This window comes from Onychostoma macrolepis, chromosome 02 (genome assembly GCF_012432095.1).
Source record: "Onychostoma macrolepis isolate SWU-2019 chromosome 02, ASM1243209v1, whole genome shotgun sequence".
Lineage (NCBI taxonomy): Eukaryota > Metazoa > Chordata > Actinopteri > Cypriniformes > Cyprinidae > Onychostoma > Onychostoma macrolepis.
Genome location: NC_081156.1, coordinates 15,275,236 through 15,303,077, shown reverse-complemented (window position 1 = coordinate 15,303,077; position 27,842 = coordinate 15,275,236). Strand labels below are relative to the sequence as shown.

The following is a 27,842-nucleotide window of genomic DNA, read 5'->3' as shown; positions in this document are numbered from 1 at the left end:
CCAGTCTGACTCTATGTTTCTGATGATAAATATTGATTCATTAAGGATTTGTCCTTAATATCAGTAAAGAAAAATACATTGGGATCTGTTATAAAATATGTCTTCATAGAATAAGTGGTGCTGCTTTTATAGAGTAAATACTTATTGAATGACTATCAAATTATTTGACCAGTAAAAAAAAAAACTCACAATGAAATGAATGTGGCCCTGTGCCTATAGATGAATAGAATTAGTTGTCTCAACAGAATATGTCCCTATAGAAGAATAATAATACAGAATGTTGTTTACGATCCTATAAAATAAATAACAAAGAAATGAGTTGCACTGCTTCAACATTATAAGATCCCTATAGAAGTGGTAATAAAATATACAATGTGGTCTTGCTCTCATAGAATCACAATATGAATTCTGTGTTACTTCCTTATAAATCCATATAGATTAAGTAATGCTGCTTCTGTAGAATAAGTTGCAGTAAAAAATATATGCATTGCTACTCCTACAGAATAAATCACAATAGAATGAGTGCTGTGTTATGTCAAATAAGGCCCCTTTTTGTCCAACACATTTGAAGACCCCCACCCAATTATGTTGTGATTGAACTGTACATTCTTGAATAAAAATGATCGTTATTGAAGAAGACAAATGTGACTCTGGACCACAAAACCAGTCTTAAGTAGCACGTGTATATTTGTGGCAACAGCCAAAAATACATTGTATAGGTCAAAAGTATTGATTTTTCTTTTATGCCAAAAATCATAAGGATGTTAAGTAAAGATCATGTTCCCTGAAGATATTTTGTTAATTTTCTACTGTAAATATATAAAAACTTAATTTTTGATTAGTAATATGCATTGCTAAGGACTCCATTTAGACAGCTGTAAAGGCGATTTTCTCAAAATGTAGATTTTTTTTGCACCCTCAGATTCCACATTTTCAAATAATTGTATCTCGGCCAAATATTGTCCGATCCTAACACATCAATGGAGAGCTTATTTATTCAGCTTTCAGAGGATGTATAAATCTCAATTTTTATTACAATTGAAATAATTTTAAGTCATCCTGTGACTGGGGCCACCTTGGGGGCCCTGACCCCGGCCCCAGTTGAGAACTAACAGAATACATTAAAGAAAGCTCTATACAATGTTTAGTTTACAACAAAACGAGTTGTCCCAATAAAAATAAATAATGTGTTACTGCCAATAGAATACATCGCGATAGAACTAATTTTTCTTCTGCAGAAACTTCTACATAAAAAGTAAGCAAAGAATGTATCATTACAGTGTGCTACTCCTGTCAATGCAATAATGGCAGTAGAATAACTTGTGCTGTTTTTAACAGAATAAAGTCCTTATAAATTCAAGTCCTCTAATAGAATTCGTGCTCCTGCTCCTATAGAATCAGACTGCTGTGTTGAAGCCTCTGTGTTTGTGAAGCTGTTATTGATCACATGATCGAGGGTGGACTGGCCGTGGCTGAACTGGGTGCGGGAACAGAAACTTGCTCTTGGGTCGCTCTGCCACCCGCCTCCCCTTGTTCCGATATTAGCAGTACAGCTCTGCCTTCACCCCAAAAGCGCGGATCTCGCTCTCAGCCCGGGTCTAAACACTTGCGCTTACAACAGACCGACAGCTCAACAATGGGACCCCCTCCGTATCCCGGCCATGCTCTGGATTGTACCCCAAATAAAGCGCTTTTCGCTTGAGACGGAAACATAACAGGCTTGTTTTTTGGGAGTGACTCACCTCCCCTTCCCCAGAGTTTGATTCAAAAAAAGAGTTCACAACCAAGATGGCCGCCGATCCCATGCAGGTAGGAAAAGTTTTTTATTTCATACAATATAGATGTAAAGAATCTTAAAGTGTGCACGGCGACTTTTATGCTTTAAAAACATAATATGCGCCCTAAGCGCAGCTCTCTCGCGCACTTTCAAAACACCACTTTTCTTCCTTTGGGACGAGCTGCTCCCTCCGCCGAGGAGCTCATGACACGGGAAAACGGGGAATGTGGCCCGAAAACGCTTATGACAGGAGTTTAGAGCTTGTATTTTCCCCATACAGTCATATTAACGTCTCCACATAAAATTTTATTTAGATTTTATGCCATGTTGCCTAGTGGAAACACGGAGTTGTGATGTATTGGAATTGTACACACTGGCTGTGTCTCAAAACCCAGTGAGCTGCCTACCTAGACAGCAAAACTAAAACTGGTTGAAGAGGTAAACTAAAACAGATTTAAATAAAGCTAACGGGCAATAGTTAAGTAAGTCCACTGCCTCTATCATGGTATTACCACAGCATCCCTACTGTGAGATGTAAGTATAGTAAAGTTTACTATACTGGGAAGTTTAGAATTAAGTTCTGTTCTATTGGTTTATGCTTGTGTTTTTCAACATGATTTTGGGCTTGTCTTTTTGTTCAGTGCTGAACTGCAGTCTTTTTTCTAACACTTTAAAACTAGTTATCAAGATAGTGTAAATTGTCTTTTAATAACCTGAGTGGTTTGTTGGTTAAAGTAAACTAACAAATGAAACAATTTATATATAAATTCCAATATTTATTTATTTTTTAAATGTTTATCTGCCTTTAATATGTCTTAAACATCAAAATTATGTTTTTGGTAAATGGATGACGGTCAGTAACTGCAAAGAGCTGTCAGCCATTATAACTTGACTTCATTAAAATTAATTATTTTGGAAAGCGACTTCTAGATGTAGCCTTATACTCTTACTACAATAGTTATTTGAGTCCACCCATTTTCACTTTTTATGTTATTCACAATGACACCATTTCTGAGCATTTGTGAATTCAGTTGTCTGCAAAACCATGTCCTGTCAGATGTCATTTTGCCAGTGCATTCAAATTACAACCAGGAATCTGTTGTGTTTTTCTTAGTTTTTGTAAACTGGAAATGACACTGTTGATACTGAAACATGTTTTGTCAGCCTTTTTCCCTGAACTGATAACTATTATGTATTATTCCAAGAGTGTTATGGAAAGTGAAAGAGACACTGCTACATAATTTGGTTTTATGTGGTGACTGAGAGGTCTGGGGACACAGTTGTTGGTTAAAGTGCTCTTCAGGACTGTATGAAGGGAGATTTTAACCCTCATCAGTTCGAGTATTAATGAGCAAAACGCATTATTAATGGACCATTTTTTTGTCATGCAGATTGTGCTTTTTTAGATATTGGTTTTGTGTGTGTTTCACCTGAGTGTAGCGGCACAAGTGAGGAAGAGATAAGGTACAGCTGGCTCCTAAAATGTAGGACAGTTGCTTTTCCATGACCTTTAGTTGACCAATGAGTCAGTGCTGTACATGGAAGCAGACTCAGAGTGTCAAAACATGTATGTCAGTTATTTTTTATTTGTTTTATTTCTTTCTGCAGACACTGAGATTTCAAAGTCATGGATTAAGGATATAAACAAGAGGGTCACCAAAGCTAAAATTTCAGAACATTCACTCCAGTTCAGCTTTATATTTTGAATTAAGAATGCACAATATATCACTAACACATCAATTATCCACAAACATCAGAGTTATTTCAATTTTTTGTATCTGTCAATATTGGATATTTTAAGGAGTAATTCACCGTTGACAAGATTGGGTTTTAATAAAAAGTTTTAAAATCGTTTTACGTCATCTGGCGGATTTTTGCTGGCAGATATAAGGGCATAACTTGGTCCTGGTAGATTGGAAAAATAATACAGACTGTTAACTTACTTTCACTACAGACATCGTAACAATACAACGCTGGTTTGAAATTGCAAAACATACCCTTTACATGTATGTGGTCATTTAAATTACCTTTGCTGTCATCTAATGCTTACTCAAAAGTTAATCTTTAAAAACACTGTTAAATGTAAATTGTCAGCAAGTCTCAAAATAACTATATTTTTCATGCTGTGCATTATAATGCCGTAATGCCTCACTTGTAGCATTGAAATGACTGATTTTAGTTTTTAGTGTTTTCTTTTTTTGCATTTAGACAAAATAATTTAAAAATTTAACATCAGTTGATATCTTATTGGTATCTTCCAGAGTAATATTATCAGTGCATCTCTATTTTTACTATTTGAATGTTGATGTATTTGAACAATGTGACCAGTATGGATTCAGATATATTTTGTTTATTGTCTGTGCATGCTTGACGAACCTCACCTTCACCCTCCTTTAGACCTGAATGAGCACATTCTGCTGAAAGTTTTGTTTTTAAGCTTTATTTATGGCTCCACTTTCCCCTGGAGGAAGATTAGAGGAGCCGTGTCAGTTCTCTTACATGTTGTCAGTGAGCTCATGAAGAGCTGGGCTAAGCAGGATTTGGCTCACCCACTCAGACCAGTTATCCTCCCTGCTGATGTCAGTGATACTGTGCTTCTTTATGTGTATGTGTGTTTTCGTTCATGCTTAGGGGTTAGTATGCAGGGTGCGCTAGGAGATGTGAATGCAATATATCATGAATCATGATACTGGTGACAATTATGCCTTAGGAGGGAATTTCCTTCAGGTGTTTACTAAGAATCTTTTATTTTTTGCATGAAAAAAAGACCTAAGGAAGTCTTTGAAATTGTTTTAAAAGACTAAGGTAAGGATTATTGACATCAAAATATATTAATATATGTTTATTTTGCACAGGCTCACATGGTTTCGGACCGGCTGGGCCTGGGGCACAACCTTGACCTGTCTGATACCATGGTGCAGCAGAAGCTAGACGAAATCAAGGAGCAGATCAAGAGGGAGATCCGCAAAGAGCTGAAGATCAAAGAAGGGGTGGAGAACCTTAGAAAGGTCACCACAGAAAAAAAGAGACTGGCATATGTTGATAATATGCTCAAGAAATCCAACAAGAAGTTAGAGGAGCTGCATCAAGAGCTGCAGGAGCTCAACGCTCATATTGTGGTGAAGGATCCAGAGGATCTACTCTTAGGTATGAGCAAAGCTGTCATAAGTAAACTTTAACCATCTGTAGTGCCATCAATATTTGTACATGCATACTACCATTCAAAAGTGTGAGGTCAGGAAGAGATATATATATATATATTTTTTTTTATATTTTTTTTTTTTTTTTTAAGTAATACATTTATTTTTTAAGACATTTCTAATGTTATAAAAGGTTTCTATTTCAAATAAATGCTTTGAAGAATCCAAAAAAGGTATCATATATATATATATATATATACAGTATCTCACAGAAGTGAGTACACCCCTCACATTTTTGTAAATATTTTATTATATCTTTTCACGTGACAACACTGAAGAAATGACACTTTGCTACAGTGTAAAGTAGTGAGTGTACAGCTTGTATAACAGTGTAAATTTGCTGTAAAATTGTACTCGCTTTTGTGGCCAGCGGTTTAGACATTAATGACTGTGTGTTGAGTTATTTTGAGGGGACAGCAAATTTACACTGTTATACAAGCTGTACACTCACTACTTTACATTGTAGCAAAGTGTCATTTCTTCAGTGTTGTCACATGAAAAGATATAATAAAATATTTACAAAAATGTGAGGGGTGTACTCACTTCTGTGAGATACTATATATATATATATATATATATATATACACATATATATATACACACACACACACACACACACAGTCATGGCCAAAAATATCGGCACCCTTGCAATTCTGTCAGAAAATGCAACACTTCTCTCAGAAAATTGTTCCAATTGGAAATTATTCACATGCTTATTGTTTTTGTTTGCATTGCAACAACACAAAAAACAGAGAAGAAAAGTCAAACTTAATAAAATTTCACACAGAACTCAAAAATGGACCGGACAAAATGATTGGCACCTTGTCAAAATTGTAAGAAATAATTGCTTTTCAAGCATGTGATGCTCCTGTAATTTGTATTTAGACACACCTGTGGCAAGTAACAGGTGTGGGCAATATAGTAATCACACTTGCAACCAGTTAAAATGGAGAAAAGTTAACTCAGCCTTTGTGTTGTTTGTCACACTGAGTATGGAAAAAAGAAAGAAGTGTAAAGAGTTGTCTGTGGATTTGAGAGAAAAAATTGTGGGAAAACATGGACAATCTCAAGGCTACAAGTCCATCTCCAGAGATCTTAATGTTCCTGTGTCCACTGTGTGCAATATCATCAAAAGGTTTACAGCCCATGGCACTGTAGCTAACCTCCCTGGACGTGGACGGAAGAGCAAAATTAATGAAAAATTACAACAAAGGATTGTTTGAATGGTGGATAAAGAAGCCCGATTAACTTCCAAACAAATTCAAGCTGATCTGCAGACACAGTGCGAGCTGACACTGTTGTACCCTATCCGTCGCCATCTGAATGAAAAGGGACGTTATGGTAGGATACCACTGCTGACACAAAGGCATAAAAAAACAAGACTGGAGTTTGCCAAAACTTATGTGACAAAACCACAATTCTTCTGGGAGAACGTACTGTGGACATATGAGACAAAAGTAGAGCTTTTTGGTAAAGAACATAATTTCACTGTTTACAGAAAAAGAAATGAGGCCTTCAAAGAAAAGAACACAGTCCTTACGGTCAAACATGGTGGAGGTTCAAAGATGTTTTGGGGTTGCTTTGCTGCTTCTGGCACTGGATGCCTTGACTGTGTGAACGGTATCATGAAATCTGACGATTACCAAAGAATTTTGGGGCGCAACGTAGTGTCCAGTGTCAGAAAGCTGCGTCTCCACCAGAGGTCATGGGTCTTCCAGCAGGACAATGACCTGAAACACACTACAAAAAGCACTCAGAAATGGTTACAAACAAAGCGGCTGTAGAGTTATGAAATGGCCAGATCTGAATCCCATAGAACACCTGTGGAGAGATCTCAAAGCAGCAGTCGGGAGAAGGCATCCTTCAAATCTGAATGACCTGGGGCAGTTTGCAAAAGAAGAGTGGTCCAAAATTCCAGTAGAGAGGTGTAAGAAACTCATTCATGGTTACAGGAAGAGATTGATTTCAGTTATTTTTTCCAAAGGGGGTGCTACCAAATATTAAGTTAAGGGTGCCAATAATTTTGTCCAGTGCATTTTTTGGGTTCTGTGTGGAATTGTATCAGATTTTACTTTTCTTCTCAAATTTTTTTGTGTTGTTCCAATGCAAACAAAAAATAAATAATCATGTGAGAACCAAAACATTTGCACCTGCAACAATTTTCTGAGAGAAGGGTTGCATTTTCTGACAGAATTACAAGGGTGCCGATATTTTTGGCCATGGCTATATATATATATATATATATATATAATAAAATATACACACACAGCCTGAATTCCAGAAATGTTGGGACGTTTTTTTTAATTTGAATAAAATGGAAACTAAAACACTTTCTAATCACATGAGCCAATACTTTATTCACAATGGAACATAGAGAACATAACAAATATTTAAACGGATAAATTTTACATTTATCCACTAAATGGGCTCATTTCAAATTTGATGCCTGCTACAGGTTGGCACGGGGTCAACAAAGGGCTGAAAAAGCAAGAAAGTTTGAAAAGATTCAACTGGGAGAACATCTAGCAACTAATTAAGTTAATTGACATCAGGTCTGTAACATAAAAGGGATGTCTTGGAGGGGCAGAGTCTCTCAGAAGTAAAGATGGGCAGAGTCTCTCCAATCTGTGAAAGAGTGCGCAAAAAGATTGTGGGATACTTTAAAAACAACGTTCCTCAATGTCAAATTGCAACGGTTTTGAAAATCTCATCATCTACTGTGCAGAACATCATCAAAAGTTTCAGAGAAACTGGAGAAATCTGTGTGTAAGGGACAAGGCCGAATAACTTTGTTGGATGCCCGTGGTCGTCGGGCCTTCAGACGACACTGCATCACTCATCAGCATGATTCTGTCATTGACATTACTAAATGGGCCCAGGAATACTTCCAGAAACCACTGTCGGTAAACACAATCCGCCGTGCCATCTGCGGATGCCAGCTAAAACTCTTATCATGCAAAAAGTAAGCCATATGTGAACATGGTCCAGAAGCGCCATCGTGTCCTGTGGGCCAAGGCTCATTTAAAATGGACTGTTTCAAAGTGCAAAAGTGTTCTATGGTCAGACGAGTTCAAATTTGACATTCTTGTTGGAAATCACGGACGCCATATCCTCTGGGCTAAAGAGGAGGGAGACCTTCCAGCGTGTTATCAGCGTTCAGTTCAAAAGCCAGCATCTCTGATGGTATGGGGGTGCATAAGTACGTACGGTATGGGCAGCTTGCATGTTTTGGAAGGCACTATGAATTCTGAAAGGTATATAGAGGTTTTAGAGCAACATATGCTCCCCTCCAGACGACGTGTATTTCTGCAGGACAATGCAAAACCACATACTGCAGCTATTATAACAGCATGGCTTCGTAATGGAAGAGTCCGGGTGCTGAATTGGTCTGCCTGCAGTCCAGATCTTTCACCTATAGAGAACATTTGGCGCATCATTAAACGAAAAATACGTCAAAGACGACCACAAACTCTTCAGCAGCTGGAAACCTATATCAGGCAAGAATGGGACCAAATTCCAACACCAAAACTCCAGAAACTCATAACCTCGATGCCCAGACATCTTCAAACTGTTTTGAAAAGAAGAGGAGATGCTACACCATGGTAAACATGTCCCCCGTCCCAACTATTTTGAGACCTGTAACAGGCATCAAATTTGAAATGAGCTCATTTTGTGCATAAAATTATAAAATTTCACAGTTTAAACTTTTATCTATGTTCTGTTGTGAATGAAATATTGGCTCTTGTGATTTGAAAGTCTTTTAGTTTATTTTATTTAAATTTAAAATACCTTCCAACATTTCTGGAATTTGGGTTGTGTATATATAAAAAAATTTAAGTCTAATATAGTTTCTCATTATGAAGGTGCTGCATCTTACAGGCCATACATACATTTTCACACTTTCTTACTGATGCTACCAAGACTTTACAAATCATTCTTGCAGTTTCCTCTGGGTCATCCTTTCATTTGAGCCTTGCTATTTTTATGTAACGTGCTTCTCCACGGTGTCCACAAATCACTTTTTGATTGTTTTGAAGATAAATAGCTTTTACATGTGAGAAATGTGAGCCTAGACAATTACACACTACAGGTGTAGCAGTTCTGGACTGTAATATTTAGTTGTGAGGATATCTTTCAGAAGCTTGATCAGATCTCTCACCCTACTAACCACATCCTTATACGGGACAAGATGTAGCCTGGCATGGAAACATTATCTGATGAGAAGGGGCTTTTGTTTGGTGACTCAGCGCAAGAGGAATGTCTCTGCGTGTCACACCTCTGTGTTGACCTCCTCAGTCTGTGTCGGCTAAGCAGAAATCAGCAGATGCCACTGGAAGACAACAGCGCTCCAGTGCCCGTGCCTCGTTGGTGAAGTCATAGTTGCGCAGCACTGGTTGAGAGTCCAGACAGTGGAACTGGTCAGGCTGTTCCACTCGCTGCTGATGGGTCAAGCCTTCTGCACCTCACTATATCATCCGCTCTTATTACATCCATTACACAGACACATATGTTTGTTTTTGTGTATAGCAAATAAGTGTGAAATAAATAGTTAGTCCAGTATTTTGTAGGGCTTTAATCTACTTTTAAGCACCTCTGAAGTATCATTGTAATACCTGCTGTGTGGGAGCATTATTCTTTACCCTGCGGACTTTGTTTATAATAACCACAACAGAGGCATCTGTATTTATGCCTTGTGTAATGATGTGACTCAGGAGTCTCCAGGTGCTTAACAAAAGATATTTGTTCTTCATTAATGTGCTTCCACACTAAGGTGCTTTGTGAAGATTTATCACAGACGACCTCGCTTCCACTCTGAAGCTCAACAACCTTGTAGAGGTTTTGTAATGGGGTAAATCATCAAGAAGAGAGGTGTTCATACTCTTGTGTGTGTTATCTATGAAGCAGTTTTGTTTAGATCAACACATTTTTGGAGATATGTTATATTTTGAGTTTGGTGCGATTTGAAACTGATATACATCCACATATGGCTGGTTAATAAACGATAATCAAAATCTCAATATATTAATTCATTTAATGATATAAAATATACGCTACTGTTTTCAAGGTTTTAAAAGAAGTCTCTTAATCTCAAGTCTCCAAGGCTGCATTTATTTGATCAAAAACGGTAATATTTTAGTTATATATATATATATAGAAATGATCAGTCACGGCATTAAGGTCTGGAGACTGGCTAGGCCACTCCAGGACCTTAATGTGCTTCTTCTTGAGCCACTCCTTTGTTACCTTGGCTGTGTGTTTTGGGTCATTGCCATGCTGGAATACCCATCCACAACCTATTTTCAATGCCCTGGCCATGACGGTACATGGCCCCGTCCATCGTCCCTTTGATGCGGCGCAGTTGTCCTATCCCCTTAGCAGAAAAACACCCCCAATGCATAATATTTCCACCTCCATGTTTGACAGTGGGGATGGTGTTCTTGGGGTCATATAGGCATCACGGTGAGTTGAGTTGATGCCAAAGAGCTTGATTTTGGTCTCATCTGACCACAACACTTTCACCCAGTTCTCCTCTGAATCATTGGCAAACTTTAGACGGGCCTGTACATGTGCTTTCTTGAGCAGGGGGACCTTGCGGGCGCTGCAGGATTTCAGTCCTTCACGGCGTAGTGTGTTACCAGTTGTTTTCTTGGTGAATATGGTCCCAGCTGCATTGAGATTATTGACAAGATCCTCCCGTGTAGTTCTAGGCTGATTCCTCACCGTTCTCGTGATCATTGAAACTCCACGAGGTGAGATCTTGCATGGAGCCCCAGACCGAGGCAGTTATTTTGTGTTTCTTCCATTTGCGAATAAACTGTTGTCACCTTCTCACCAAGCTGCTTGGCGATGGTCTTGTAGCCCATTCCAGCCTTGTGTAGGTCTGCAATCTTGTCCCTGACATCCTTGGACAGCTCTTTGGTCTTCTTGGCCATGGTGGAAAGTTTGGAATCTGACTGATTGATTGTTTGCTTCTGTGGACAGGTGTCTTTTTTTATACAGGTAACAAACTGAGATTAGGAGCACTCCCTTTAAGAGAGTGCTCCTAATCTCAGCTCCTTACCTGTATAAAAGACACCCGGGAGCCAGAAATCTTGCTGATTGATAGGGGATCAAATACTTATTTGACTCATTAAAATGCAAATTAATTTATAATTTGTTTTGAAATTTTTCTGGATTTTTCTGTTGTTATTCTGTCTCTCACTGTTCAATTAAACCTACCATTAAAATTATAGACTGATCATTTCTCAGTAGGCAAACATACAAAATCAGCAGGGGACCAAATAATTTTTTCCCTCACTGTATATATTCATATATTCTTCTTTTTTTTTTTTTTTTTCATGCACCAACAGTAATATTGATTTCTTTTTCAATTTATTTAGCCTTTTATTACATGGGACCATGTTGATTTAACTGAAAACTAGGTGACAAGAAAAGTGATTCGTGTTAAGGAATTGACCTTACCAGCTGTATTATTGCTGTTGAAGTTTAAATCATAGATGCTACCAAAAACATCTGTTTCTTTGTGTGTGTTTTGCCTACCACCATATTGTTTTATTACCCAGCTCTGCAGTCACATAAAGTGCCTTTGTGAAAGCTGATGTTTTTGTTTGTTATTAGCAGAAGTTTAACAGGTTTCATTTATCTGTAGAGGTGGGGGAGTTTTTACTTGTCTGGACATGAAAAGTAGTGCTGTGCTTCATTGAAATAATTTCCATTTCACAGTCCTTCATCAAAGCAACCAAAAAACATTCCTGGAAAACTGCAGAACTTACAGAATTAAGCAATCAACCTCATAAGAGTGCTTGCAACATATGGCCAGATTTTTAACCAATAAAAATAGTTTCAAATGAATCAAAAGCATAAATATTCTCACTTGAATTAGTGCATCTTCTAAGCTTGACTCTTAATGTTACTCAAAGGTCAAACAATCAGGTACTCTTGTTGCAAAATCCTTCCTGTTTTTTATGGTTTAGCCAAAAATCTGGAAGTGGCCACAGAAAACTGCATAAACTTAATTTCTGTTGCTCTCAGACTACTCAACTCTCTCTTCTGACCCAAAGAATCATTATTTAGTTGGTGCTGGTGAAGTAGTTAAAGATATGAGCTGGCAACCAAACAACACTGGACCGCATTGACTTTGATTGTATTGACAAAAAACACAGAGACATTTCTCAAATTCTCTTTTACCTCATACAAATTTGATTGATGATATGATGGTGAATAAATGATGTCAAGAGTTCTTATTTTTTTGGGAGAACTATCCTCTTAATTCTAAATTGCTTCAGGAAGTCTGTCTTTAGAATCTCTTCGGATCCTACTAACTTCTGCCATTTCTTTCCCAGAGTGCCCTCTTACGCTGGACAGCCCTAAAAGTGAAGCACGAACATGCACTATCAGCAGCAGACTAGCAGCCCTGAAAAAACAGAACGACATTGAATTGAAGGTGAAACAGGGGGCCGAGAACATGATCCAGATGTATTCAAATGGCTCCTCAAAGGTAGTGTACCATTTGGTTTTATTTAATAACTCTTTTCGCTTGAGGCTTTTTTTTTTTTTTTTTTTTTTTTTTACCAGTGATGTACAATCCAGGTTCTGTTGTTTACAGAGCACATGAGAGAACACTATATAACCATCTTGGCCCTGAACCAGTCAAAAGTTTGGAGTCAGTAAAATGTAAATGTTTTTGAAAGAAGCCTCTTATCCTTACCAAGGCTGCAATTATTTGATGAATAATATAGTAAAAACTGTGAAATATGATTACATTTTAAAATATCTCTGATCTATTTTAATGTATTTTAAAACGTAATTTATTCTGTGATGGCAAAGCTACATTTTCAGCAGCCATTACTCCAGTCTTCAGTGTCACATGATCCTTCAGAAATCATTCTAATATGCTGATTTGCTGCTCAAGAAACATTTCAGTTGCACTGTTTAATATTTTTATGGAATCCATGTTACATGTTTTAAAGATCATTTGCTGAATAGAAAGTAGCAGTATTGAAATAAAAAATCTTTTGGAACTTTATAAATGACTTGACCATAATTTTTAATCAATTAATTGCATACTTGATGGAAAAAAAGTAGGCTATTCCTATCCTTAAAAAAATTCTTACTTACCCCAAACTTTTGAATGGTGTAGTGTATGTGTAAGCAAAAATGGCCAACACATAAAATAAGTCTAAATTCACTTGGATAGAAATACAGGCACCAGTACTACTGCTTTACTTCAATGACATGAGTGCAGCTCCTGTGACTTGCCTGAGAGGTTTGGCCATAGGAGTGGTGCTGGTGATGAACTTATCCCCTCTGGCAACACACACACCCACACCCACACACACACACACACACACGGTGCAGCCCTATGGGAAATTAGCAAGGGCTGATGTCAACCAGGAAATGACTTGTAAACGGAATCCTTTCCTTCTCACACACTCTTGGCATGGTAGCAGTCCTTGGAATAGGTTTAGCCTTTGACCAGCTTGCGCAAGACTGCTACCAGTGTTAAATATTTTTCATAAATTAGTTAAATAAAGTGAAGTAAAAAAAGAAAAAAAAAACACTTCAAAAGATAATGAAAACTGAGTTTAGCAGAAAGAAAATTTCCCGTCACCACATAAAATCTGTATTAGTTTTGCATGACTTTATTTTATGTTGACCTTGCAGGACAGAAAACTGCTTGCAACAGCACAGCAGATGCTTCAAGACAGCAAAACCAAGATAGAGTTCATCAGAATGCAGATTCTCAAAGCCAGCCAAACCAGCGAGCTCAGCTTCGACAACAATGATGTCATTGGTAACATTCTCACACAGTTCCTCCAGCATTAGCATTAACAGTTCAACAAACACAAACCAATAAATATATCTGTGGTGTTGTGGTGCAGCCAAACCCATCATCAGTCCACTGGACCTGCGGGTGGAGGAACTCTGCCATCACACACGGATAGAGTACGCTGTGGCCGAGGGGGCCAAGAATGTCATGAAGCTGTTGGGTTCTGGTAAACTGGCTGAGAAGAGGGCTCACTCAGAGGTATTTTCAACTGTACGTCATCATCACCTTCTGAACTGACCTCGTTGATGCATTTGCCCTTTAGTGCTATTTTTAAGTTTTAACCCTTTGACCTTTTCAGGCTTGGAAAAGAAGGTGGCCAGAGAGACCACCAGCAGTGTATGAGCTTGTGTAAAAAAAAAAATTACATTTTTTAAATATATTTATATTAATTACAGGTGCATCTCAATAAATTAGAATGTCGTGGAAAAGTTAATTTATTTCAGTAATTCAACTCAAATTGTGAAACTCATGTATCAATAAATTCAATGCACATAGACTGAAGTAGTTTAAGTCTTTGCTTCTTTTAATTGTGATGGTTTTGGCTCACATTTAACAAAATTCACTATCTCAACAAATTACAATATGGTGACATGCCAATCAGCTAATCAACTCAAAACACCTGCAAAGGTTTCCTGAGCCTTCAAAATGGTCTCTCATTTTGGTTCACTAGGCTACACAATCATGGGGAAGACTGCTGATCTGACAGTTGTCCAGAAGACAATCATTGACACCCTTCACAAGGAGGGTAAGCCACAAACATTCATTGCCAAAGAAGCTGGCTGTTCACAGAGTGCTGTATCCAAGCATGTTAACAGATAGTTGAGTGGAAGGAAAAAGTGTGGAAGAAAAAGATGCACAACCAACCGAGAGAACCTCAGCCTTATGAGGATTGTCAAGCAAAATCGATTCAAGAATTTGGGTGAACTTCACAAGGAATGGACTGAGGCTGGGGTCAAGGCATCAAGAGCCACCACACACAGATGTGTCAAGGAATTTGGCTACAGTTGTAGTATTCCTCTTGTTAAGCCACTCCTGAACCACAGACAACGTCAGAGGCGTCTTATCTGGGCTAAGGAGAATAAGAACTGGACTGTTGCCCAGTGGTCCAAAGTCCTCTTTTCAGATGAGAGCAAGTTTTGTATTTCATTTGGAAACCAAGGTCCTAGAGTCTGGTGGAAGAGTGGAGAAGCTCATAGCCCAAGTTGCTTGAAGTCCAGTGTTGTTTCCACAGTCTGTGATGATTTGGGGTGCAATGTCATCTGCTGGTGTTGGTCCATTGTGTTTTTTGAAAACCAAAGTCACTGCCCCCGTTTACCAAGAAATTTTGGAGCACTTCATGCTTCCTTCTGCTGACCAGCTTTTTAAAGATGTTGATTTCATTTTCCAGCAGGATTTGGCACCTGCCCACACTGCCAAAAGCACCAAAAGTTGGTTAAATGACCATGGTGTTGGTGTGCTTGACTGGCCAGCAAACTCACCAGACCTGAACCTTGTCAAGAGGAAAATGAGAAACAAGAGACCAAAAAATGCAGATGAGCTGAAGGCCACTGTCAAAGAAACCTGGGCTTCCATACCACCTCAGCAGTGCCACAAACTGATCACCTCCATGCCACGCCGAATTGAGGCAGTAACTAAAGCAAAAGGAGCCCCTACCAAGTATTGAGTACATTCAGACCCCCTTAAATTTTTCACTCTTTGTTATATTGCAGCCATTTGCTAAAATCATTTAAGTTCATTTTTAAATCCTCTGCCATTCCTCCTTGCAGATCCTCTCCAGTTCTGTCAGGTTGGATGGTAAATGTTGGTGGACAGCCATTTTTAGGTCTCTCCAGAGATGCTCAATTGGGTTTAAGTCAGGGCTCTGGCTGGGCCATTCAAGAACAGTCACGGAGTTGTTGTGAAGCCACTCCTTCGTTATTTTAGCTGTGTGCTTAGGGTCATTGTCTTGTTGGAAGGTAAACCTTCGGCCCAGTCTGAGGTCCTGAGCACTCTGGAGAAGGTTTTCGTCCAGGATATCCCTGTACTTGGCCGCATTCATCTTTCCCTCAATTGCAACCAGTCGTCCTGTCCCTGCAGCTGAAAAACACCCCCACAGCATGATGCTGCCACCACCATGCTTCACTGTTGGGACTGTATTGGACAGGTGATGAGCAGTGCCTGGTTTTCTCCACACATACCGCTTAGAATTAAGGCCAAAAAGTTCTATCTTGGTCTCATCAGACCAGAGAATCTTATTCGGGTGTTTTTTAGCAAACTCCATGTGGGCTTTCATGTGTCTTGCACTGAGGAGAGGCTTCCGTCAGGCCACTCTGCCATAAAGCCCCGACTGGTGGAGGGCTGCAGTGATGGTTGACTTTCTACAACTTTCTCCCATCTCCCGACTGCATCTCTGGAGCTCAGCCACAGTGATCTTTGAGTTCTTCTTTACCTCTCTCTCCAAGGCTCTTCTCCCCCTATAGCTCAGTTTAGCCGGACGGCCAGCTCTAGGAAGGGTTCTGGTCGTCCCAAACGTCTTCCATTTAAGGATTATGGAGGCCACTGTGCTCTTAGGAACCTTAAGTGCAGCAGAAATTTTTTTGTATCCTTGGCCAGATCTGTGCCTTGCCACAATTCTGTCTCTGAGCTCTTCAGGCCGTTCCTTTGACCTCATGATTCTCATTTGCTCTGACATGCACTGTGAGCTGTAAGGTCTTATATAGACAGGTGTGTGGCTTTCCTAATCAAGTCCAATCAGTATAATCAAACACAGCTGGACTCAAATGAAGGTGTAGAACCATCTCAAGGATGATCAGAAGAAATGGACAGCACCTGAGTTAAATATATGAGTGTCACAGCAAAGGGTCTGAATACTAGGACCATGTGATATTTCAGTTTTTCTTTTTTAATAAATCTGCAAAAATGTGTTTTGTGTTTTTCTGTCAATATGGGGTGCTGTGTGTACATTGAGGAAAAAAAATTAACTTAAATGATTTTAGCAAATGGCTGCAATATAACAAAGAGTGAAAAATTTAAGGCAGTCTGAATACTTTCTGTACCCACTGTGTGTGTGTGTGTGTGTGTGTGTGTGTGTGTATAATATATATATATTATACACACAGGTACATCTAAAAAAAAAAACTGAAATTGAGTAGGAAAAGGTGCACAAGCAACAGGGATGACCACAAGCTTGAGAATACTGTCAAGCAAAGCTGATTCAAACACTTGGGAGAGCTTCACAAGGAGAGAACTGAAGCTGGAGTCAGTGCATCAAGAGTCACCACGCTCAGACGTCTTCAGGAAAAGGGCTACCAAGCCACTTCTGAACCAGAGACAACGTCAGAAGCGTCTTACCTGGGCTAAGGAGAAAAAGAACTGGACTGCTGCTCAATGGTCCAAAGTCCTCTTTTCAGATAAAAGTAAATTTTGCATTTCATTTGGAAATCAATGTCTGGAGGAAGACTGGAGAGTCACAGAATCCAAGCTGCTTGAAGTCCAGTGTGAAGTTTCTGAAGTCAGCGATGATTTGGGGTGCTGTGACGTCTGCTGGTGTTGGTCCATTGTATTTTATCAAGTCCAAAGTCAATGCAGCATCTACCAGGAGATTTTGGAGAACTCTAATCCTCAAAATTAAAACAAAAAAAACTTTTGAAATGTTTTACTTTACATGTAATGAATCTAGAATATATGAAAGTTTCACTTTTTGAAATGTTGCAAAAAAAAATTTTCACGATATTCTAAAATATATATATGTATATATAATAATAATTTAATTTGTAAGCTTTCTTACTTGTATGACATAAAAAAAAAAACCTATATATTATTAGATTTTTTTTAATTCAATTTCTTTTTTGTAATTTACATTTTTGTTAAGTTGAGACAATGAATAATGTTTCCAGGTCCAAGCCTCCACTCCATTTCAATTGAGAATATCTCAACAGTCATTTATGAGCACTATTATGGCAAACATTTAAGCTTAATAATGACAAAGTTCATTATTGGTGAACTCTTCTGTTAATGCCATTTTTCAGTTTTCTGTTCATCAATGCTTTGAATTTGCGTGATCAATTTGAGTACAAGAAAAAAAACCTGAAACTGCGCCGATTGCTATGACTGAATTTCTCCCACAACATTTCGACAAGCAACAGTAAATGTGACTGCACCTTTAGATTCATATCTATACATCCAGCTGTCATTCATTTTTCTGCTGTAATTCTTTGAAATCCAGGCCCAAGCCAGGTTCAATGAGTCCAGTCAGAAGCTGGATTTGTTGAAGTATTCCCTGGAGCAGAGACTCAATGAGCTTCCGAAGAACCATCCCAAGAGCAGTCTGATCATGGAGGAGTTATCTCTTATGTCCTCTCCGGCCCTCAGTCCTCGCCAGAGCTTCATATCCACACAAAACCACAACAGCACTGTTAAAAACCAGTACAGCACCAAACCAGCTGCACTCACAGGTGAGCAACACATGTTACCTTCAGATTTACCTTAATGTTATTAAAGTGTTATATGAAGCTGTAATCTGGGGTCAGCTTAAAAAAAGATATTCAGCAAGAATGCATTAAATTGATCAGAGGTGACAAGATTATGATTCTTTTTAAAATAAATGCTATTCTGGTAACACTTTACAATAAGGTTCATTAGTTAAAAATTAGTTAATGTATTAACTAACATGAACTAACCATGAGCAATACATTTGTTACTGTATTTACTAATCTTCGCTAACGTTAGTTAATAAAAAATAATGTATTATTAAATGTTGAAATTAACATTAACAAAGATTAATAAACGCTGTATAAGTGCAGTTCATTATTAGTTCATGTTAACTAATGTAGTTAACTAATGAACCTTATTGTAAAGTGTTACCGCTATTCTTTTGAACTTTCTGTTCGTCAAAGTATCCTGAAATAAAATGTCATGGTTTCCAGAAAAATATTAAGCAGCACAACTGTTTTCAGCATATTAGAAATGTATCTTGAGCATTGAAACAGCATATTAGAATGGTTTCTGAAGGATCATGTGACACTGAAGACTGGAGTAATGATGCTGAAAATTCAGCTTTGCCATCACAGGAATAAATTACATGTTGAGATGTATTAAAATAGAAACCATTATTTTAAATTGTAATAATATTTCACAATATTACTGTTTTCACTATATTTTTCAAATACATTTAGCCTGCGTGAGCATAAGGCTTCTTTCAAAAACATAAAAAAATCATACTGATCCCAAACTCAAATGGCAGCACATTTTAATGGTGATTGTTATTGACTTAAACAGGCAAATTAGAGGTTCGGCTCATGGGATGTCAGGACCTGTTAGACAATGTTCCTGGCCGGTCTAAAGCCACGTCGGTGCCGCTGCCCGGTTGGAGCCCCAGTGAAACGCGCTCCTCTTTCATGAGCCGTGGGAACCGCAGAGGAACCAGCGTTCGGAATCTCTCCAAAAATGACGACTTGTCCAGTTGAGTAGTTCTTAGTGCTTACTTTTCAAGTGGCTTTTCACCAGCCTTTCATTTGACTTTACAATTAAAAAGCAAAGCTGTGGTAGTTGAGAAGCTTAATGTCTGTATGTGTCTCTGTTTGTCTCCAGATGAGATTAGTGCTGTTCTGAAGCTTGACAACACTGTAGTTGGTCAGACCAGTTGGAAACCTGTCAGTAATCAGTCGTGGGACCAGAAGTTTACATTAGAGCTAGACCGGGTAAACTCACTGTACATGATGTTTATTTATGCATAAAACACTTCTGGGTCTTGTTTATATATATACTTTGGCAAATGTTTGTTTACCACAGTCTCGTGAACTGGAGATCTCTGTGTATTGGAGAGATTGGCGGTCCCTTTGTGCGGTGAAATTCCTGCGACTGGAGGACTTCCTGGACAACCAGCGGCACGGAATGTGCCTTTACCTTGAGCCACAAGGGACTCTGTTTGCAGAGGTACCTTTACAATATTGTCTCTCAGCGATCAATACTTTCCCACAAAGAGCCCTCTGATTAGCAGCCCAGAGCTCTGTGAGAAAATCAAAGAGGAATTCCTCACGCTCAGTGGCCCCTGAAACCCCCCGGCAGGTTTTCCCACCTTTGCTTCTCTAAAGAAACTGAGCCTAGTAGATCTGAAGTGGAATTTGATTAGTTTACAGAGCCTGATCTAAAAGCCATTTTTGTTACAGGTTACCTTTTTTAATCCAGTCATTGAGAGAAGAACCAAACTCCAAAGGCAGAAAAAGATCTTTTCAAAGCAACAAGGTGAGGGCTTTTCTTCAACACGGTAGAGTATTATGAAAATTTAGCAATTTGACAATTCATCATAAGGGTCATATTAAGGTTTCTTGAGCAAAAAAAAAACTTTGAAAAATAGCTTTGTAGGACCATTTGCCAGACCTATAGAATTCAATTGTGGCCTTTTTGGTGGTGCACATTCGAGATTTGTATTTGAACACCTAAATTGCATGTAATATGCACAGTACACAAATTTCCCCCTAAAAAGACTCTTATGCTTACCAGAGTATTTGTTTGGTCAAGCATACAGCAAAACCAGAAATACTGTGAAGTATTACAATTTAAAATACAGTATTACAATGTAAAACTTTCTATTGTAATATATTTTAAAATGTAATTTATTCCTAATGCAGAGCTGAACTTTTCAGTAGCTGTAACCCCAGCCTTTAGAGTTGAGAATTTTTGTGCTGCTTAATATTTAGGTGGAAAGTTTAATACTTAATATTAAATGGAAAATGTAATAATTTTTTCAGGATTCTTTGATTAATAGAAAGTTCAAAAGAACAGCATTTATTTGAATTAGAAATCTTTAATCCACCTTTTTCCTACGCCCCATGACGCTTTGCGCAAATTATGGGAGTAACTTCCGTTTACATTGTAAACAATCAGCAAAAGATTTGCTCTATGAATGCAATAATAAGCATTTTTAAAAACTGGGTACAATCAGGTGACATTATTTTACTCCCTTCAACCATCGATTATTAAAAGGAAATGTAAAAGCATTAATAAATCACTTTCAACATAACATGAATAAGTCCTAAAGGTCCTCCTTCTATCCGCAGCAATATTACGTATGTGTTAAATATCATCGTAGTAATATATGTCTATATTTCGTAACAATGACATTTTACAGCATCCGTGTGAAAACAAACCTAGAAAGAGACATGAGGATTTGAGTAGAAAAATGAAAGATTCTTAGTGCATTCCAGGGAATTATTCATGGTTTATATCGTAAATTAAATTAGGAGAACAGATCACAAATGCACAGTATGTGTTGTCTTTTTTCATTTACTTACAGCAGAAACATGAAAATAATCAGGAGGAAAATAATGAAGTGGGCTGAAAAGAGCTATTCTATAGATAGTGTTGTTATATCACTTCACATTAATATACCAAACATAACGTTATTCTCCTGACTTCTTAAAATAATTTAACTAAAATAATTTAAAACGCAGTTGGCTCGTTAGGAAAGAGGTGGATACCATTATAAATTTCTTTACTGTCGGTTTGATCAATTTAACGCATCCTTGCTGAATCAAAGTATTAATTTCTCAAAAAAATGTATCTTACTGACCCCAAACTTTTAACGGTAGTGTAGGCTGGCTACGGGTTTGTGTTTGGGTCTAATACTGGGCAGGCTGTTTTTATTGTATTTATTTTTGTGATGTAACAAAATCTTAAATTTCATAGCAAGCTGGGGAGAAAGTTACAGTATGTTTACATAGAAATTCAAACTGTTTTATTTCAGAAAGAAAATGTTGATTTCTTTTTTTTTTTTTAAGACCAGTTATTAAAATTAAATATTAAATCTGTCACAAAAAACTTATTATGGGCCAATTATAAATAAACTTCCTAAAGCAAAACCGTAAATTATTCCCACCTGTCAACAAACCTGGGCTTCAGTCCCAGACCTGCACCTGCACCTTCTGAAAGCTTTCCTTTGTGAACACCATTTGGTTTAGTTTGTTATTGCCATTGTAGCTTCTTATTTATATTACCCTGATCCCTAAGTAAAGAGGTTTATAGGGGTCTGATAAATGTGTTTCTTCTCATCTCCCATGTCTGCAGGGAAACCGTTCCTGCGGGCCCCTCAGATGAGCATCGGTACATGGGGCCGGCTGGTGAGGAGGGCCATTCCCTCTCCCAATAACTCATTTAGTCCTCAAGTGGCAGAGTTGGCAGCTGAGACTGGACACAGCAGTCACCCAGGAACCCCTGCTCTGAGGAGGTAAAGTATGAACGTACAATATAATGACCACATTTACTTTGTTAAACTAGTCATTAGGCAGCGCTTTCACGCGTGTGTTTGTATTTGTCCGCTCTCTCTAGTGACCCAATAGTGACAAAACTGGACTTTGGCAAAGACGCTGCACCAAAGCATTACTCTCCTGTTAGTATAAGAGAAGTCTTGCCTGAGGACAAGATCCCCAACAAAGAGCAAGAACAGGTAACATTACACACTATCATGTGGTTGTTGTAGAGATAAGCTGTCCAGGCATCTGTGTTGATGTCATTTGTTTCCTTGAAAGCACAGCTAGACTCCTTTAAACTCTGAGGATAAAGATCTGAAGCGGACATGTAATTCATGTTTAGTCTCTCATCTGCCCCTCTTGCATTTGAAAGGAAAAGGAAATGCCTTCACCGTTACCTTTATTAACATAAAGATAACAGCTCTCCAGTGTCATCTTGTATAAACAGCGGCAGCTGAAAGGCTTATTTTCTTCTTTTACAGGACACTTTGACTTCATTTGACTACCGAAATGACAGAAATAGCATCATTGTTCAGTCTGAGCTTGAAGAAGTCGTGGAACATGAGACTCCGCCATCAGCGTTACAGCTCATAACTGTCCAAAAGAACACAGAAATAAGGTGAACTATTTATAGTTTGTCTTGTACTAGCAAATACACACTCGACATTACTAAAGTACTTTTGTTGTTGTAGGGACGAAGAGGAGGAAGAACAGTTTCATTTTAGTCTTAAAGACTTTAAATGTGTTGCAGTGTTAGGCCGTGGCCATTTTGGAAAGGTATGAGGCTATTTGCTTAGTTTCCTTTTTTTAGTGGTGATTGCTGAGGCAATATCATTATTGGATATTTAGGTAACGCTTTACAATAAGGTCCCATCAGTTCATGTTAGTTAATGCACTAACTAACATTAAATAACCATGAGCAATACATTTGTTAAAGCATTTAATGTTAGTTAATAAAAATACAATTGTTCATTGTTAGTTCATGTTAGCTCATGTCCATTTAAATAATATTAACAGATACAGCTTTGGATTTTAGTAATGTATTAGTAAATGTTGAAATTACATTAACTATGATTAATAAATGCTTTAGAGAAGTTTTTCATTATTAGTTCACGGAATCTTATTGTAAAGTGTTACCGATATTTAGGGCTGTTTTTTTTGTGCTGATCATTTCCTCTGTTTTTACATTTAGATAAAGTTCACCTGTACAAACACAAATCATTTAAAAATAAATAATCTCAAAATAAACTTTTTTTATATATTGAGCGTTATAATACTGTGATGACTTAATTTATCTGTCGCATTTAAAATGTTTGATTTTAGATCTCAGTCTTTTATTTTAGAGAAATTTATATGTAATATATTCTATGTTATAAAAATAAAACATTCATTTTAATATTTAATATGGACCATTTATCGGTTAGTGTTCATTAAAATAATGATCAGTTTGTCATCATCTGACATTCCTACTTTTTTGCTATTAACTTTAGGTAAAACTTTACTTAAAGCCTTTATGTATACTGCATTATAAAAGTAGCTATAATGCATTAATTATGCCTTGTAATGCACCTTATAATGCATTGTACAATCTCATGAATAATTAACACATTATAACACTTATCAATTCATTGTTACAATATGCATTTTAAATTCAGCTATAATTATTTCCAACAAGATATAATGTATTGCAATGCACATTTTGAATAATTATAATGCATTATATCCTTTAATAACCCTTTATAATACATTATGAATGAATGAATGAGGCATTTATATAGCGCTTTATTGTGTATTGCAATACACCCAAAGTGCTTTACAATCATGGGGGTCTCTTCAACCTCTCCTTTTATTATACATAAAGGCTTTAAGTGAAGTGTTACCTAACTTTTGTTTTCACAGATCATACAGCTGCCAAAAAAGCTATAAATTTACATTCGAAAGAAGAGACTCAATGATATCTTTTCCAAGATATCATAGAGACTTGAGGGTGGTCTTACATGACTAGAAAACAACCACCCAAAATGCTCTAACAACCATATAGCACTACATATTCCTTGACAAGTACCTAAAATAGTGACAGTGACTTTTCCAGCAGAAAACACCACTCGCATAATCTTGTCATTACAGCGGTGTCATTTTACCTTTTCCTTTAGGTGTTATTAGCGGAATACAGTATTACAGGTGAAATGTTTGCCATCAAGGCCCTTAAGAAGGGAGATATTGTCGCCCGTGATGAAGTTGAAAGGTAAATTGTTCTTCTCTGTTTTATATACAATAATTTGTGAGCAACACCTGTCAGCTACTAGCTGTTTGGTCTTATTTTATCCTGTCTTATTTTCTATTCTCCCAGTTTGATGTGTGAGAAGAGGATATTCGAGACTGTGAACAGCGTGCGACACCCGTTCCTTGTCAATCTTTTTGCATGTTTCCAAACCAAGGAGCATGTGTGTTTTGTGATGGAGTATGCGGCAGGAGGAGACTTGATGATGCACATTCATGCCGATGTGTTTTCAGAACCACGGGCCATGTGAGTGAGACAAAAGTCATGCTTTTAGATAATTGTAAGCAAGGCTTTATCATCATTACATGTTCTGTTGTTGTTGTTTTGTTGCAGGTTTTATGCAGCCTGTGTTGTGCTGGGGTTACAGTTTTTACACGAGCACAAGATTGTATACAGGTATTAGAAAATATCTGTACTTAACTATCGAATTTTTGACACAAATATTCTTTGTTTTTCATTAAATTCATTTGAGGATTAATAAATGTATTCTTCAGAGATCTGAAGTTGGATAACTTGCTGCTTGACACAGAGGGATTCGTCAAGATTGCTGACTTTGGTCTTTGCAAAGAAGGTAAGGATGTTTGTTGTTGTGTTGTCTGCTGTACAAGCCCCAGAGGCAAATGTTCTAACTTTTTCTGTGTTAGGAATGGGTTACCAAGACAGAACGAGCACTTTCTGTGGCACTCCAGAATTCCTGGCTCCTGAGGTGTTAACCGAAACATCCTACACACGTGCAGTGGACTGGTGGGGGCTCGGCGTGCTTATCTTTGAGATGCTTGTCGGAGAGGTCAGACCTCATCCACATTGGTTTATTCATTTCTCATCATCTCTCTAAATACACTACCTTAAAAGTTTGGGGTCTTTATTTTATTTTATTTTATTTTATTTTATTTTATTTTATTTTATTTTATTTTATTTTATTTTATTTTATTTTATTTTTTATTTTATTTTATTTTATTTTATTTTATTTTATTTTATTTTTAAAAAAATGTTTTTTTTTTAAATTAAATAAAATAAAATAATTTTATTTGAAGTCTCTTATGCTCACCAAGACTACATTTAATTACATTATTTAATTAAAAGTAGCGTAAAACATAAAAAATGTTTTCTATTTTAATGTATTTAAAATAATACCCCAGTCTTCGTTGTGTCACATGATCCTTCAGAAATCATTCTAATATGCTGATTTGCTGTCCAAGAAATTTGTATTATTGTTTAAAACAGTTAATATTTTTGTGGAAACATGATACATTTTTCTCAGGATTATTTGATGTACAGAAAGTTATAAAGAACAGCATTTATTTGAGAATAAATAAAAGTATTCATTTCTTACCACAACAACAAAAAAACATCTTAACTGACTTCAAACTTTTGGGTGTACCTCATAACCTAGATGAGAAGATAATCATATTCACATTCATACAAGCAAATGTATTAAGTGTGAAAGCGACTAAGCGAATTCATGCTTCCATAGTCTCCATTTCCCGGTGATGATGAAGAAGAGGTGTTTGACAGCATTGTGAATGACGAAGTTCGCTACCCAAGATTCCTCTCAACAGAAGCCATCTCCATTATGAGAAGGGTTGGTACTAAGAGCAGCTTTAACGGTGTGAATTTACCAGGTGTAGACATAATTATCAGTCTTGTTATTAATATGTTTCAATTTCGCGCACAGTTATTAAGAAGGAATCCCGAGCGACGACTTGGAGCCGGTGAACGTGACGCAGAGGATGTGAAGAAACATCTGTTCTTCAGGGTAACTTCTGAACCATCTGGCTACATGTCTCAATTCATTCCAAGCATTGTATTTTTTTCCCCCTTTCTCTTTCTCTGAATATAAATATTATTTGTACCTTATTTTTTCCAGAATATTGACTGGGATGGACTATTAGCAAAGAAAGTGAAGCCACCATTTGTACCCACAATCCAGAGTTCCAGTGACGTTAGTAATTTTGATGATGAATTTACCTCAGAGGCACCGGTGCTCACACCACCCAGAGAGCCCCGGCCCTTAACCCAGGACGAGCAGGACCTGTTTGCAGACTTTGACTATATTGCAGACTGGTGTTAGCCACCGTGTTGACATCCCTCCCTCTTCACACCCCTCCCTCTTCACACACACACACACACACACACATTGTTTATACAGAAAATGTGAATCAGATCATTTGCAAATATCCCTTTTTTTGTCGTCAGTGTTATTTTAGGATTATCACAACCCCTTTTCCATTTTAACATGATGAAGAAACTTTTTTTTTTTTTTAAATGGAGTATGTTCAGGTTTGGGATAATTATTCCATTTCATCAGGACCTAAGCACTGATCATAAAAAACAAACTGAGCAGTACTGTACTGACAACTTACCACAGCTCATGACATGTGAACCATGTGATCAGGTGCCTCACTGACACCCCCTAGTGTTGAGGAAGTCGGCAGGCCACATCCACATTCATCTTGCCCACAGAATTTCTTCAGTCACACGGAGAATGATGAGCCTTGTTTTTTATAGTTTTGTTTTTGAAGCATTTACAATGCGACTGGTTTAAAAAAATCTGTCAGCTGTCATTGTTAATTATGTGAAAGCATTTAAAGCCATAGACCGAAATAATAGGTGATGCTTTGTACCTCGTCCAGTGAATGTATAGTTTGCCACTATTACCAAAACATCTAGCCCTTTTTATGAAATGGAGTCTATACTCTTCCCTACAGTACAGTATTAATGCATTATGATCCAAGTTACAACGAAAACCGCAAATATGAACTACCAGTTACAACTCTAGTCATATATATGTCAGTGCTTTGAAACAGGAAATGCATTTACTTCCATTCAGTAAGTTATTTTTCTATCAAATTTCAGGATAGGGTCATGTTTTTTAGTTTGTTTTTTTTACCAGACTTAAGCTGTCAGTGGATTTACACTACCGTTCAAAAGTTTGAGGTCAGTAGGATTTTTTTAAAGTTAATACTGTAATTCAACACTGAAAATTCAGCTTTGCCATCACAGGAATAAATTACATTTTAAAATATATAAACAGTAATTTAAAATAATGATATAATTATTTTACAATGTTACCGTTTTTACTGTATTTTTGTTTACCGATTTCTCAAATCAAAGAAATTTCTTTCAAAAGCATTAATTTTTTACGAACCTCAAACTTTTAAACAGTAGTGTGTATGTGACAGGCAATCACATTACCTCATTACCTAGTTGTTCTTTACTGAAATTCCTCCATTTCATGTTTTTTTCATATGTGGACATGAGACATGACAGACTGGAATCTATGCTAGACACCAAATATCAATATAAATATACTAATAACTGGTCTAGAAGTTCAAAATTAGGCCTGAAGCTTCATGTGTGTAATAAGGGGTAGATACTAGTTGGAGGTCTGGTGTATTATATAGGCTACACTACATAAACACTATCAAGCTGGAAGCACTAATTTTTGTCTAAAATATCCATGTTTTATCTAAATGGTGGAAAAACAAAAGGAGTGTACAAAGGTTTTCTACCCACTACTTGTATGTCG

General features: G+C 37.3%; 1 protein-coding gene across 2 annotated transcripts; it reads left to right on the top strand.

Annotated features, from left to right (window-relative positions):
- Window positions 1-1,405: 1,405 nt before the first annotated feature.
- On the top strand, window positions 1,406-27,842 carry pkn2a (protein kinase N2a). Of its 2 annotated transcripts, none has more exons than XM_058751285.1 (22): window positions 1,406-1,809; window positions 4,633-4,924; window positions 12,321-12,475; window positions 13,642-13,771; window positions 13,860-14,017; window positions 18,012-18,240; window positions 19,064-19,246; window positions 19,376-19,485; window positions 19,577-19,720; window positions 19,954-20,029; window positions 21,851-22,010; window positions 22,112-22,229; window positions 22,515-22,651; window positions 22,725-22,809; window positions 24,186-24,277; window positions 24,383-24,559; window positions 24,647-24,709; window positions 24,808-24,884; window positions 24,958-25,100; window positions 25,788-25,895; window positions 25,989-26,069; window positions 26,181-27,842. In XM_058751285.1, exons 1-22 carry the CDS (start codon window positions 1,789-1,791, stop codon window positions 26,382-26,384), a joined length of 2,943 nt encoding a protein of 980 aa, XP_058607268.1. In that variant the 5' UTR covers window positions 1,406-1,788; the 3' UTR covers window positions 26,385-27,842. The 2 variants fall into 2 exon arrangements, with proteins under 2 accessions (XP_058607268.1, XP_058607277.1); XM_058751294.1 differs by having other exon boundaries at window positions 1,407-1,809; window positions 13,860-14,005.

Bases quoted from the DNA above. Each gene is read 5' to 3' on its own strand.
- pkn2a (XM_058751285.1), top strand. From the start codon at position 1,789: ATGGCCGCCGATCCCATGCAG. The intron at 24,885-24,957 runs GTAAGGATGTTT...TTTCTGTGTTAG, and splicing joins CTTTGGTCTTTGCAAAGAAG to GAATGGGTTACCAAGACAGA. The intron at 25,896-25,988 runs GTTGGTACTAAG...TTTCGCGCACAG, and splicing joins CCATCTCCATTATGAGAAGG to TTATTAAGAAGGAATCCCGA.